This window comes from Drosophila santomea, chromosome 3R, assembly GCF_016746245.2.
Source record: "Drosophila santomea strain STO CAGO 1482 chromosome 3R, Prin_Dsan_1.1, whole genome shotgun sequence".
NCBI lineage: Eukaryota > Metazoa > Arthropoda > Insecta > Diptera > Drosophilidae > Drosophila > Drosophila santomea.
This window is the reverse complement of record NC_053019.2, coordinates 18,000,461-18,013,630: the sequence shown is the minus strand read 5'-3', so window position 1 is coordinate 18,013,630 and position 13,170 is coordinate 18,000,461. Positions and strand designations below refer to the sequence as shown.

Here is a 13,170-nt window from a genome sequence, read left to right as displayed (position 1 = left end):
GTGAAAATGGTGTTTACCAGAGGCAAAAGAGTGGAGGTGAAATAAGTGAAATAAGTGGGTGAAATTTAGAAAACCCATAAAGAGTTCGATTTTTCGAGCCTGATAGCAAGATGAATGAGATGGGCAGATGTGAAATGAAAGTTGCGCCATCCAGATGCAAATTGCTTGGTTGCTTGTCGAGGGCTGTTAAGCCGAGTTGCGTATGCAAATCGAAAGGAAAATTGTGTGTTGATGAGAAAAGAGAGTCAGTGGTGTTTGTAAAGTATTTTGAATTATTATTTCATTCTTTGATTTAGCAGCATTTGGTTGGTCTTTCCCAGGCGGTAAAGTGGGTAAGCCCAGATAGTAAGACAGATATAGATAGATAGACAGATAGATTAAGGTACAGATAGTCGTAGCACAGAGATAGATGGAAACATATGAGAGATAGATACAGTATAGATGGGCGAGGCGACTGGCTTTGACTGATGGATCGACTAGTCGCAAAGATTTGCAGTCCATTAATCAAAGGTGCAGCCATGAAATTGAGATACAGTGTGAAGAGTAAGGAGTGCGGAAAGTGGTAAAGATTCCTTGGTGGAGGTTATTGGCGGTTCTGGATGAAAGGTGGTGTTCGGGTGTGTCTCGTTATTAAGTGATTGTTTTCTTTCTTTTTTTTTTTTTTTTGTCTAATGGAAGGCACTTTGTTCGTCTCGTACTTCTCGTTCAAGTAATAAATTAAAATAAATAATTTATAAATAAATATAAATATAGGTCATCATTTTTAGCGATTGTTTCTCTCTCTCTCCTTGGCCTTCGTCCTTCGGTTAAATTAGCTGTTGACTAACTGTTTACCGGCGGGCCTGCTTGTATCCCTGGTAGGCGATGGTCTGGGCCACTGGCGAGCTGTAAGCACCATGGGTGTCCCAGCCGGAGCTGCCGCCGGAGGACCATCCAGCGCTGGAAGCTCCACCACCCGAGGACCATCCACCGGTGCTGGCAGCCGACGATCCACCGGCGTTCTTGCCACCGAAAAGTCCACCCAGACCGCCGAGCAGACCGCCGCCGCCTCCGGATCCACCGATGCGTCCCAGTCCGCTGGAGGCACCAGCAGCCAGAGCCAGGAAGAAGGCGATCACGGACACAACCAGGGCCTTCTTGGCCAGGAAGAGCAGACCGAAGATAGAGCCAACGCCAAGGACAGCGATCTTAGCACCAACTCCCAGCAGGATGGGCAGGAACTTCTTGAGCAGCTTCTTCTTGCGGGTGCGGGACTCAACGACCAGCTCGCGGAGATCGGCCTTGATGTCATCGGGAATAGCGCGGGCCACGCTGCGAGCGGCGTTGGCGAAGTTGAAGTTCAGGGATCGCTCGGCGAAGAAGCTCTTGGCGTTGTCCATGAAGTAGTTGCCCATCTCGGCGGTGCGAGCCTCCACGGTGGGAGCGGCCTCAACAGCCAGAGAGTTGTCCAGGGACTTGCCCTGACGACCCTCGTTCGACTTCACCAGAGAAACACCTCCGAAAAGCTCGATCTGTGGGTTTTCGAACACGGACTTGGCCTTGCGGAAGAGCTGTGGAGAAGGAAGTGTGGTTTCGAATTAGAGCGGATGTTAAACGGTGATCTATTGTCAAAAATATTGGTCATTATTCAATGATATGTTTGGCTGATTGCATTGAATAATCGGCAAAGCTGTTTTTAGGTTAAAAAGTGGCTAAGTAAGAATTTAGTTGCCATTTAAATTTGAAAGAATTTCATATTTCAAAGTGAGACTAAGTAATTTATGTTATCACTTATCAACGGCTTTTTAACAATTTAAAATAGGAATTTGATTTTATATTGACAGCTGGGAAATATAAAAGTAATGTGCTTAGACCAGCTTGCTAGTTTAAAAGACACTTTTAAGTGTTGAAGTTGATTTTCAAATCTTCCTGTCAGGTGTCAATTGTATCTGGTAGGCTGAACACTCTGTTAAATATAGATTATTGTGAAATAATTGCAGCTTGACAGGAAGCTGTGAAGAAAAACTTGTTCACTTTCACTTCAGTAGTATCCTTTGAGTCACACTGAATTGTCACATAGGAGATCAATGGATTTTTTAAGTGTCACTTTCACTGTTAAGCATCTTTGCAATTGTTCTTGATTGGGCTTTGATTTGAGTTTTGTTTTGTAATAGGGGTATGTAATGGGGTATGTAATCCTTGGGGCCTAGCTAATCCGTACCGTGAGCTGCAGGCACGAGATGGAGTCGGACTCGAGGCACTGGCTGAAAGCGCCGGGCTGCTCCTCGGCGGCCTTGACGGGATCGGCGGAGATGCCTGCTGCCAGGAGCAGGATGCAGGCGGTGGCAACGAAGAACTTCATGCTGGCGACTGGGTTGGCGGATTGGTAATTTTTGCGACTGAATTCCTTGGGCACCACCGAAATCACTGGTGTGTTCATTCGAATGGAACAAGCTGCGGTTTGATAACTTTTCGCCGCTGTCAGGCTGTTTTTAAAGAGTTTCCAACGTAGCGGTCGCCTCGGCAGCGGCATAACGTAAAATTATGTAAAAAGCGCCGGTGCCCGTGCCCGTGCCCACACACACACTTACAGTTAGGGTCTCCGTCGCCGAAGAGCCCTCTTCCACACACGTGTCTCCGCGCTCTTTCTGGCACTCTGCGAAGACGGCGAACAGCCCTCTCTTTCTGACCGCAGCGTCAGCCTCTCTTTCTCAGCAGCCTCCGAGCTTAGAAGCCGCATTAGGCAAGCGCAGGCAGAGCTTTGTCTGCTTCCGCATTAAAGAAAGTCGTCGCTGCGCATGCGCATGCGAAGACGAGTCTTCTGTGTGTTCGGTCGACGTCGGCGCAGGCAGCAGGGCTGTTAAGTGTGAGAGCACGAGAAAGTTTTCATCAGAGAGCCAAAGCCAAGGTTGTCCGTCTTCTCTCCCCCACACACTCACACACACACACACACGCACACACGCGGAGAGACCCCAGAAGACGCGTCTTCCAGCTCCTCGAACTAACAATCGCAGACAAAGAGATGTAGTTTCTTCTGGAGCCTCACAGATTACAACACATCAGGTGGTAAACAGGTGCTGGGCAGCTTAACCCTCCACACGCCCCGGCCCTTACTTAACCCATGGCTGCCCCTTTCGCGGCCCAGACCCCATATGTGTGTCACATATTCTTCAGGTTTTTGATAATTTTTTGGACGCTTTTGTTTTTTTTGGGCACTTTGCCGCAAGAAATGAAAGCTGTGTGTACGATATTTTCATACTACTGTTATTTCTGGCCCCTGGTCTGTGGTCTGTATGTCATCTACGTTTAAGACCCCCATCCACATGGTAAATCCAAAAATAGTTTTGTTTACCCCATGTGCGCGCCTTGAAATTACTTTTCATTTTCCTGACTTCAATGTGGCTCTGTTTTTATTACGCAACATAAAGTGTGATATACAATGACAGTTATGTAACTAGGACAGAGACTGAAAACAGGAGAGCTGCTGGGTGGCGGAATCTATGGCCAGATAGGCACGTCCTACTTGGGACTTTTCCTTCGGCCAGTCGGAGTGCACAGGTGAAAACACCTCTGCGGCCATAATCATAAGAAACGGCCTGACTCGGCAATTGTGACACATTAGTCAACAATTTGAGCTTAGCAAAAGTGCAAATAACAGCGCGCTTCAATTGCTCAAGTGAAATGAAAGAGAAATTACACGAAAAGCCAACAAAAACGGATGCGCACAAGACGCCAGATACCCACAGATGATGGACAACTGCACTGAGCGAAATCTGCCAAGTTTTTATACATTACATACATTAATATACTTATTACAAATTTATTTGATTGGGTAAATAAGTTAATGTATTACAGTATGTTTTAATAAATTTTCTAAGCCTTTAAAGTTAAATATATTTTATCAGGATCAATAGCCGTGTTGCCTTTTCTCTCAGTGTGCTTGGATGGATGGCAGCTTTCTTGGAAAGATCCGAGCTCCCGTTTCAAGGTGAATGTCGGTGACTGACGACATCCGACACTATCATGCGGATCTGCGGTGCAACTTACGAAACCCCTTTATCATCCGCATACTGCGCGCCAAACTGACGATGGGCCACGGGGCGTATGTGTAATTTGCTATCACAATTAAATCGGCTTTCAGTTGGCCGTGTGACGTCAATCGAAATAGGCGTGCAGTGGTAAAAGTGCGTCGCATTTCGTAACGCAACATTCAACGGCAAAATGGGTGCAGCCTCCGAAAAGAGAAAACCAAAACAAGTGATGCGATCTTTAAGCTAGAATTCCGCATTGTGTTTTCCTCGACAGCCATAAATTGGCACATATTTGAATGCAAATGTGTTTCGTAGCTGCATAGCCATGCAAACTTGAATGCCGCTGCACATCCGTCTTAACGGTCGAACTTATGTCGGTTCACGCGCCAAGTGTGAACGCCTCCATTTGTCTGGCAACTGGCAAGTGGCATGTGCCAACTTCCAACTTGCAACTCCCAAACTACCATAAACCATATACCATATACCATATACCAACTACCAAATGACCAACAGCCAATGGCCAAGAGCATGGCCAACAGGCTTGACCATTCATGCGAAACACAGCCGTCCAAATGTCCAGTGTGTGTGCTTTTATGAATGAATTTCGCTCGTAGTTGGAACTGGCAAGTAGTTGTTCATGTTGCTGCTGTGTTTGGGGTGTTGCTGTTATTGTTTATGGCTATCACAGCTGGGTAAACAAATCGCAAGTGTCTTACCGACGCTGAAAAGAAAAAAATAACGCACAGCTTGGGCATTATATTACATCAGAAACTGACCCAATGGAGGTCAACTCTTTTGGCCATAAATGTACAAAGTTTTCCATTTTCCCAAAGGTAAATTTATAGCTTTCGGCTATCCTGTTATCACGCATAGCAGACCATTCGTAAAACCTTCGTCCCCTTAAAACGACGAGTATTTACCTTTTTAAAGCGCACGAAGGGCTTCTTTCTGTATGTTATCTTCCTAGTCAACTAGGATTTAAGGTCAAATGCTCTTTGGTTTTATTTAATCAACTTTAACATTGCAAAATCCTTTTGGGAAATGCATTAAAAGTCAAAAGGACAGATTTTAGAACTTATTTATTAAATTGGGTTTATTTTAGGAAATGAATTAAAAAGCGAAAGTACAAAATTTATACATTTTTTATTAAACAAGGTTCTTTTGTTTAGAGTAATGTATAAAAATTACCTTAAATAAAATTCGTATAACGTTGATGTATATCTATAAATAACTTTTTATTATTTACTTTTTAGTTTTAAGTTTTCAAAGTAATTTAAAATAGGTAACTTTTAGTAACAAAGTCTCGTCCTTATAACTTAAACGAACCATCTTTAATTCCAAAACTGTTTCCACCGCAACATACTTGCGTTTCACTCGTTCAAATTATGCACTTGCCTACAAAAAAGTTAATGTCTTAAGAAAGTTGGTCACAAGCCTCCGAAAAGATGGTCAAGTCAAACAGCAGCGCGAAGAAAATCTCAATAATTACACTACTTATTAGGCCAATAGCTGAGTGGGCTTCAATCAGCAGATCGAAGATACAAGCGTTCGTCCGAATTGGTGATTATTTTGGGCCCGCGGAGATATCATCATATTCTCACTTTCATTTTGCTTGACATCAATTTGGGCCCAAGACTCATTTGTGGATCGAGCTCAGTCGACGATGATGACTATTGTGTCCCACACAGAGGCCATTTTACTGTATTATTTATCAGCAAAGGCCCTTTTTCTAGCCGCTTGAATTAATGGCTTAGCCGTGAAAGTTTTTTTCTTTTATTTCTGGCCAATTAGCATAAGCGACGAAAGCGACGAGGGCGTACATTAGGAATTCTGGCCGTTATATATATCTTAACGATATCTTAACAGATAAGCTAATGGACCGCACCGGATCGTCAGAAAACCAAAAATGTTTCGAACAATTGGTAGCACAATTTCACATTGTGTGCCGACATTTATTTTTTTTTTGCCCGAATCGTATTTTTTCAATCAATTGCCATTTTGTGGGTGTGTTTGCCCTGGCGAGCTAAAAACTCTTGTTGACTTTACATTTAATTTTGTATTTATTTTGTATCTTTCAGCCGTGGTCATCCAAAAAGAATTTCGTGTGCGATATGTAGGTATGTGAGGTACAGGTTTTATTGAACGGCTTAAAAACCAGAATGGACAACAACAGAAGCATAGCAGGCAAAAATTTAATGAATAAATAACAAAAATGTTTCGGTGAAAGTCGTGGTCAGAAGTGAGCCATTTGCACACAGCACAGCAGCCATGGCAACAGATAAATATATACATACGATAAGTACGTACATATATAAATATATGTCGGGCTACAACAAATATGCCAAGGAATCGAATCAAGGAAAGTGAAAATCGATGATGTAATTTACGTTTCACAGGCCGAAAAGCTCTATGGGGAGCTTCTATTAACTAAATCCCAGTTAGTGAACATTAATTGCATGCATATTTTAATAAGTAAAAGTAAAGTTGGCCACAACACCAAGAAGCACACACCCAGAAATAAAACAGCCCAGAAGACGGGAAAGCCATAAAAATGTCAAGTTAATAGAATACATTTTCCCTTTTTCAGCCATTTGAATTAATGCGAAATTTGCATAATAATGCCGAAAAGGGGATTATGTATACAGACTCCGCTGGGCGACAGCTGTAACCGATACGGCGAGCATTTCAAATAAAGAATTCGCGGTATTTGGGTTAAATATTAATTTACATCTGAACGGACAACGGCAACACGGGCGAAGCAGCATCATTGAAAAGTGAAATTTTCGAGGCAGCCACTGAAATGTGGGCTGCGTGACACTTTCAGTCAGTCATCCCATCCCATTCCATCTCATTCCATCCGATCCGATCCGATCCGATCCCATCCCATCCAGCGGCGTTGGGCTCGGCCTGGTCATTTTCCAAGCTCCGAGTTCCAAGCTCATCGAACGACGATTAATCAGCTAATTTCTTTATGAACTTTCATTTATGCACGGGAACTGCGGACTTGTAGACTTGTGGACTGGTTGGCTGGAGCTCCAGCATTCATACACGTCTTGGCAGCCATCTCATCTGATCACAATCATCATCATCGTCGTGCTCATAAACCCATAAAACCCGCTGCCTTTATGGTCAACCGGTAAACGGGTAAAAATCAAAGCGAGCCATTTAGAAAATCAATTCCAGAGCAACTGCACGCTTATATAAATCAGTAGATCATATACACATACATATATGGATTGTAAAACAACAAATTTGCCTTTATGAACTTATTTTATAATTAAATTACGCCAGCAGACGCGCTCGTAAAATGCCGTTGAAAAGGGAAAGTTAGCAGAAGCGCGCGATCCAACAAAGAAGTAGCACCAGTAGACGGAGCAATTAGGCGACGGTACAAGGTTCGGTCACAAAAGACCGTGGAAAGGGGGTAAAGGTAAAGGTAGAGCAAGTTGCTCTCGGCCAAGAGCCAGTTGGTAGTGGTAGTGGTGGCCATATCCCCCGTATACCCGGTATCTCCGGTATCCCTGCCGGCCACTTAACGGGTTTTGGTCGTTCAAGTGCTGCGGCTTTAATGGTATTGTGTAACAGAACGCACATCTCGTTTTTCCCCCTTTTTTTGTTTAGGGTCTGCTATGGGTCTGTCATACTGTAATTTGTTGCTACTCTGGCCCACGGCTCTTTTGGTGGTCGGAAAGAACCGTTGGCGCTGCCAAAATCCAGTGAAAGTTGGCCACGCATTATGCAAATTCAATCTCTGCGCTGGCCTGGCCAACTCCAGTTAGCCAGTGGTTGTGTACCAAATTCCACGGAAAACAAGAGTTCAGCGGCTATCTGAAGCGCGGATCAGCAGAGAACCGATGAAGAGTATCTTAACTCCGATATCCGGTATCTGGGAGTTTCATCGATAACACTGCACGAAAGCGGGCTGACAAATGACGACACAAGAAAGAGGAAATCCGATATTGTACTTAGGTGAAATCGAGCTAGGGATACTCTTTCTGTGATAAAAAAAAACTTAAATTGTACTTGTTTTTAGAAGGTTATCAAAAAACGCATTTTCGGAAATTTGTATAGTTTTTAACTACAAATATCGTAAATTTAAAATTTTATCTTTGACTTTAAATCATTTATCATTTGTGTACATGAACACCGAATAAAGTCACAGCTTTAGTTAAACGGATACATATGAATTAATTAATTTTGAGTACACATTTAAAAATGTATAAGCCGTCACTTGAATGCAGGCCCTTATATATTTTTTTAAATAATTTTCTGAAACCCAAAATAAACCATTTTTAAGAATAGTAGCGCGATCACAGCAACTTTACTTCAGGGTATAGCCACAAACACAATCGTTATGGCCATGTGTAGGTTGCCATCTGCCGCTGCGGATGCTGATGGATACACAATGCGAGCTCGTCTCAAATAAACTTTCACCGATTTCATAAACCAAAGAGCAGTGTTCATGCCAGCTACAGCAACAACAATACGGCAGTCCAATGTGGCAGCAACGTCTCGAGTGCCGCCGCTGCACTCGATTCGATTGCAGTGGGGATAAAAACAACTTGGATCTGTTGCATGATGAATAAATTATTAAATTATTTAAGTGCTACATGAGAACTAACAAAATGCACGATAGCACAATGATGGGCCCCTCAGTTCCTCAGTTCCTCAGTGCCTCAGTCCCAGCCTCTGTAGGCCAAGGGTTGTTGGCCGAACGAGCGGCGCCTCCGCTTGTGGTGATGTCCCTCGCCGGTCACATACGATATGCTGTGACTGGACTCTCCGCCGTGCTGGGCGGCTGTCTTAAGACCCAGCATCCCGGCCATCATCAGAGCCACCAAGGACACGCCCAGTGCTTTCATGGCCAAAGCCGCGATGCCGCCCAATCCCATCACGGCCATCATCTTGCCAAACATCAGAGCCATTGCCAACAGCATTCCCTGGCCTTTGTCCTTTTTGCGGGCCTCTGCAACAATTAAAAATGTATTTATAACTCTCTGTGTACTGTGCTCGTTCCAGAGTTTTTCTTGGCTTAGGATTTGACAGCGTTGGATGCTACATGCAAATATTTGGGATCGATGGCATACATATGCCACCAAACGTTGGAGAGAACTAAACTAAACTTAGAGAGGTAATTGCAAATGCATTTGTAGCTTTACGATTAAAAAACCACGAGAAAACCATTAAAAACTAGGATTTTTCAACAGAAACGACTTTAGTAAGATAACTGGAAACTAGGCTGTTCCTTATTTATTTATGATATTGCCTGATAAACACACTCACCTGAAACTTGAGCCTCGTCCTCCAGGAGATCGGCCAGCTTTACATTGATCTCGTGGGTGCGCAGATAGAAGGATAGACTGTCTAGAAGACTCTGCTCTTGATCCTGCTGCTCAAAAGCAATTGAATTGTTCTGCAGCGGAACTATCTCCAATCCTCTGATCACCACAAGGGGCTTATCGCTGCGATTGAAATTCCGCAGGACATTTCGCAGAGCACGTTCACCGCGACAATATAACGTGGCACCCGCGTCCTGATCACAGTTATCCGAACGGACACTCGTAAGGAAGAGCAGACAGAGCAGCGGAAAAGTGCGGAACATGTTGCCAAAACGCTTGAAGTTCAACTAAAAGCCTTGACAATTGCATGGTCATTTTTTATAGCTCCCATTTCCCAGGCGCACTTTCCCAGGGGCGAAAACGGAGGAGGCGGGAATCAGTCAAGCATCCACGGCCGAATTGTCACAATTGTAAATTAAAACAATGCTGCTTCTGCAAAGAAAGAAATGTGCCTCAGTTCGCGTTTCTCTGCTTTTTTGCTACGGCTGTGCAATTTTCTTCTTCACTGGCCGTTGCAATTTTTCCAATTTTCAACGGTCAGTTGGTCGGACAGCCGTGGGATGCGCTTGGCTGCCGCCCGTTCCACCAACAACTTGCCCTCTGGTTCACTCAACTCGACGGCGGCTTTGGCCAAATTATACAGATTAGAAGTGGTTAAAGTGCTGCGGGTTTGTTGCTAGCCCACACCTGGTTCCTTGCTTCCTACTCCACTTCACATGATTCTCGCCGGCCCAAACAACTCCATTAACCAACTAGCGAGCGTGTCGTCAGCCGAAAAAGCGAAAGTTACCCCGCCCGAAAGATGAGCGATGTAGACGTTTAGTGCCAATTTGCTTTGGCCAGCGCATGCAGTGTCCATAAAATGGGTCGCCAGACCGTGAAAAGGGGTAAGGTGTGGAGCACGAGGTCTTAGTAATCGAAAGTAATTCAGACTAGAAGCATTGTGACTACTGTGAATGCCTTTCTTGTAAGCTCATATCGAAACTATGATATTTCATTGTTCTTATGGCTAACAACTCTCTATTTAAATCGACGTCTTATGTAAAAGCTTAATATTTTAGGTTTTTTTTCGTTTTAACATGCATTTTTATACCCGTTACTTATAGAGTAAAGGGATAAACAAGATTCGTTAAAAGATTCGTTCGTCAAACGCCCACAAGCATCCCAAAACTGCCACGCCCATAGTTTTGAAAATGCGTTGACATAAAAACTGGGTGGCGTAAATCAAAAAGGTAAAGTCTCGGAAAAACATCTTCCGGTGATTTCATAAGCAGTTGGTCAGTCTTGAAGTATTTTGTAACACCCAAAACTTATTAATCAAGTTAACGTGACTGGGTCCAAGGGGCAGGCCAAAGAAATCACCTTGGCAGTATAAAAATCCCGCTTTGATCTTCATTATCGCCATATCTCTCCCAACTGCCGGTGATGATTATACCGGCCATCATCGTGGTCATCATCATCATCATGATGATGGACTGCGCTCCAAAAGCAATAACTTTCACTCTCAATGTATTAATTTTTATATTTATCATATTGTTGGCCGGCACAAACACACGCACACTTCACGCCACACTTACACATATTTTCTGGAAATTTTGAGACCCAAACGATGCTAAAAATTAAAAACATCAGCGCAGCCGCATCAACAAAACAAGTCGTACGCTATTGAGCCGAACTGGCAGCCAGTCAACCAAAAATTGATCTGAACTCGATACGTTTGCCTTGTGTTGGTGCCGACAATAAAAGGAAAGTATCTCCCCCTGGCAGCATATCGGCAGCTCCGTCATCATCTCTGATTTTCGATTCGGTTCATATTCATTCGAGGTCTTTGTATCCGTTGTTTGTCCCAACTTCAATGTGATGCTGTATCTGCAACTGTATCTGTATATGTATCTGTATCTGAATACGAGTTTTTGTTGCAACTTGTTATAATTGATTGTTGTGCAGCATCATTATGATCTCCATCATCATTAAACGAATCTCATTTGCGGCACATTCAATTGAGACAACAATTCAATGTGCAATGTGCAATGTGCATTGCGGTATATGAAATCGAGTTGATTGAATGACATCGCAGTTGTGGCTCCAAACTGTTGGGGGAGTAAGCAGGTGTGGATCCCAGTGTCCAGTAGTTGGTATCGATTTGCTGCTGCTGGCATAAGGGATTCACAGAAGTTTGTTCAAAAAAAATGAACTAATAAAAAGGAACTCAAATTCCATGTGACCAAATTGACTAGCAAAACTCAGAAGAAATTAAACACTGAAGAAAAAATTACTGTAAGGGCCTTACAAACTTCACACTCTGTGGCCAGTAATTATTGTTAACGTTCCAGTAATAACCGACATTTTATCCTGAAATAAAACAAATATACATTTTAGAAAACATTTTCATTGGTAAGGGGTACACGCGCAAACTAGTGGATAATGCAAAGCATTCTTAAAATTACAATATTTATTGTTTTAAAAACCTAATTAAAGTACCCAAAGTGTAAAAATTTATTTTTAATTAATCCTATTTTGATGTCTTATTAAAGGGTTTAGCGCGATTCAGTACATAATTATATTGATTTTATAATTATTGTTTTATTGTTCAAAAGGTAAGCATTATATATTTCATTTTATACAAAATGAAATGTTACTTGTAGAGTAAAAGGGTATACTAGGTTCGTTGAAAGTATTATTTTCTTGATCAGGATTTATAGCCAAGTCGATCTGGCCATGTTCATCTGTCCGTCCGTCCGTCTGTCCGTCCGTCTGTTTGTCCGTCCGTCTGTCCGTCCGTCTGTTTGTCCGTCCGTCTGTCTGTATGAACGTGGAGATCTCAGGAACTATCAAAGCTAGGAAGTTGAGATTAAGACTCCAGAGACATAGACGCAGTAGTAACGGGTATCAGGTAGTCGGGGAACTCGACTATAGCGTTCTCGGTTGTTTTCTGATCCCCTTATTTCCCCTTATTTATAAATGTTAATAACAATTCAAGGCCCCACTGGCGAAAGCCTTACTCCTAAAACTCTGCCCCACATGCCTTGTACTCTTTTGCCAGCCCCAAAGTATACGTCACTTATAGAAAAATCAAACCCAGGGACCACGAAACACTTTTTTATTGTATCGCAATTACCACGAATTGCACGTCAACATCCTGTGGCATATGGGCTGCAGAATGTGGGCGGGGCTGCAAATCAGTGGCAACTAATTAAGGAGCCTAGTAGGCACGGCAACTGAAACAACAAGTTGAGTCGGAAAAAGCCAAGCCGCAAGTTTGTTGCTTGCGACACGCACAGGTGAAATCAAACAGAAGTATGTTTTAATTATAAAACAATTAGATTAAAATAAATTAAACGTAGCGATACGAGCCCAGTCAGGCAATCGATTAGAAATGGCAGAGAAACAGCCAAAGAAAACAAACAAGGTGCCGTGCGATTAAAATGCAAGCGAAATTCGTGTCGGTGAAAATAAAGCAGCAGCACAGCAAAGCCGCAGAAAATCAACATCAACGTGGCCAGCCACAGTCTCGAAGTCGGGATGTATGGCCACGTAATTGGCCAAAATAAACAATATTATTATTATTATCAATATTGACCGGCAAATACGAAAATTCAAACTCCTTTGCGAATGCCTATAATTGCGCTTGTTTCCAGGCCACTTGCATTTCTCGCATGACTCGTGACCATTTCGCTTTGATTGACTGCCAAAGAGTCAATTTGGCTGTCAGCCCTGGCAAATCCGGTGGTCATGGTGCGCAGAAAAGCGGATTGCCAGACCCACTTTTCTGGATTTTCGGGATGATTATGTAGTATCAACGAGGCAAACGATTCGCAGAC

General features: G+C 43.1%; 2 protein-coding genes across 2 annotated transcripts; both read right to left on the bottom strand.

Annotated features, from left to right (window-relative positions):
* Window positions 1-713: 713 nt before the first annotated feature.
* Window positions 714-1,810, bottom strand: LOC120452395 (keratin, type II cytoskeletal 5). The gene is made up of 2 exons (XM_039636609.1): window positions 1,712-1,810; window positions 714-1,550 (listed from the first exon to the last, which is right to left on the bottom strand). Exons 1-2 carry the CDS (start codon window positions 1,712-1,714, stop codon window positions 831-833), a joined length of 723 nt encoding a protein of 240 aa, XP_039492543.1. The 5' UTR covers window positions 1,715-1,810; the 3' UTR covers window positions 714-830.
* A 6,876-nt stretch (window positions 1,811-8,686) lies between these two features.
* Window positions 8,687-9,612, bottom strand: LOC120453834. The gene is made up of 2 exons (XM_039638727.1): window positions 9,294-9,612; window positions 8,687-8,976 (listed from the first exon to the last, which is right to left on the bottom strand). The coding sequence occupies exons 1-2, from the start codon at window positions 9,610-9,612 to the stop codon at window positions 8,687-8,689; spliced, it is 609 nt and encodes a 202-aa protein (XP_039494661.1).
* Window positions 9,613-13,170: the final 3,558 nt, after the last annotated feature.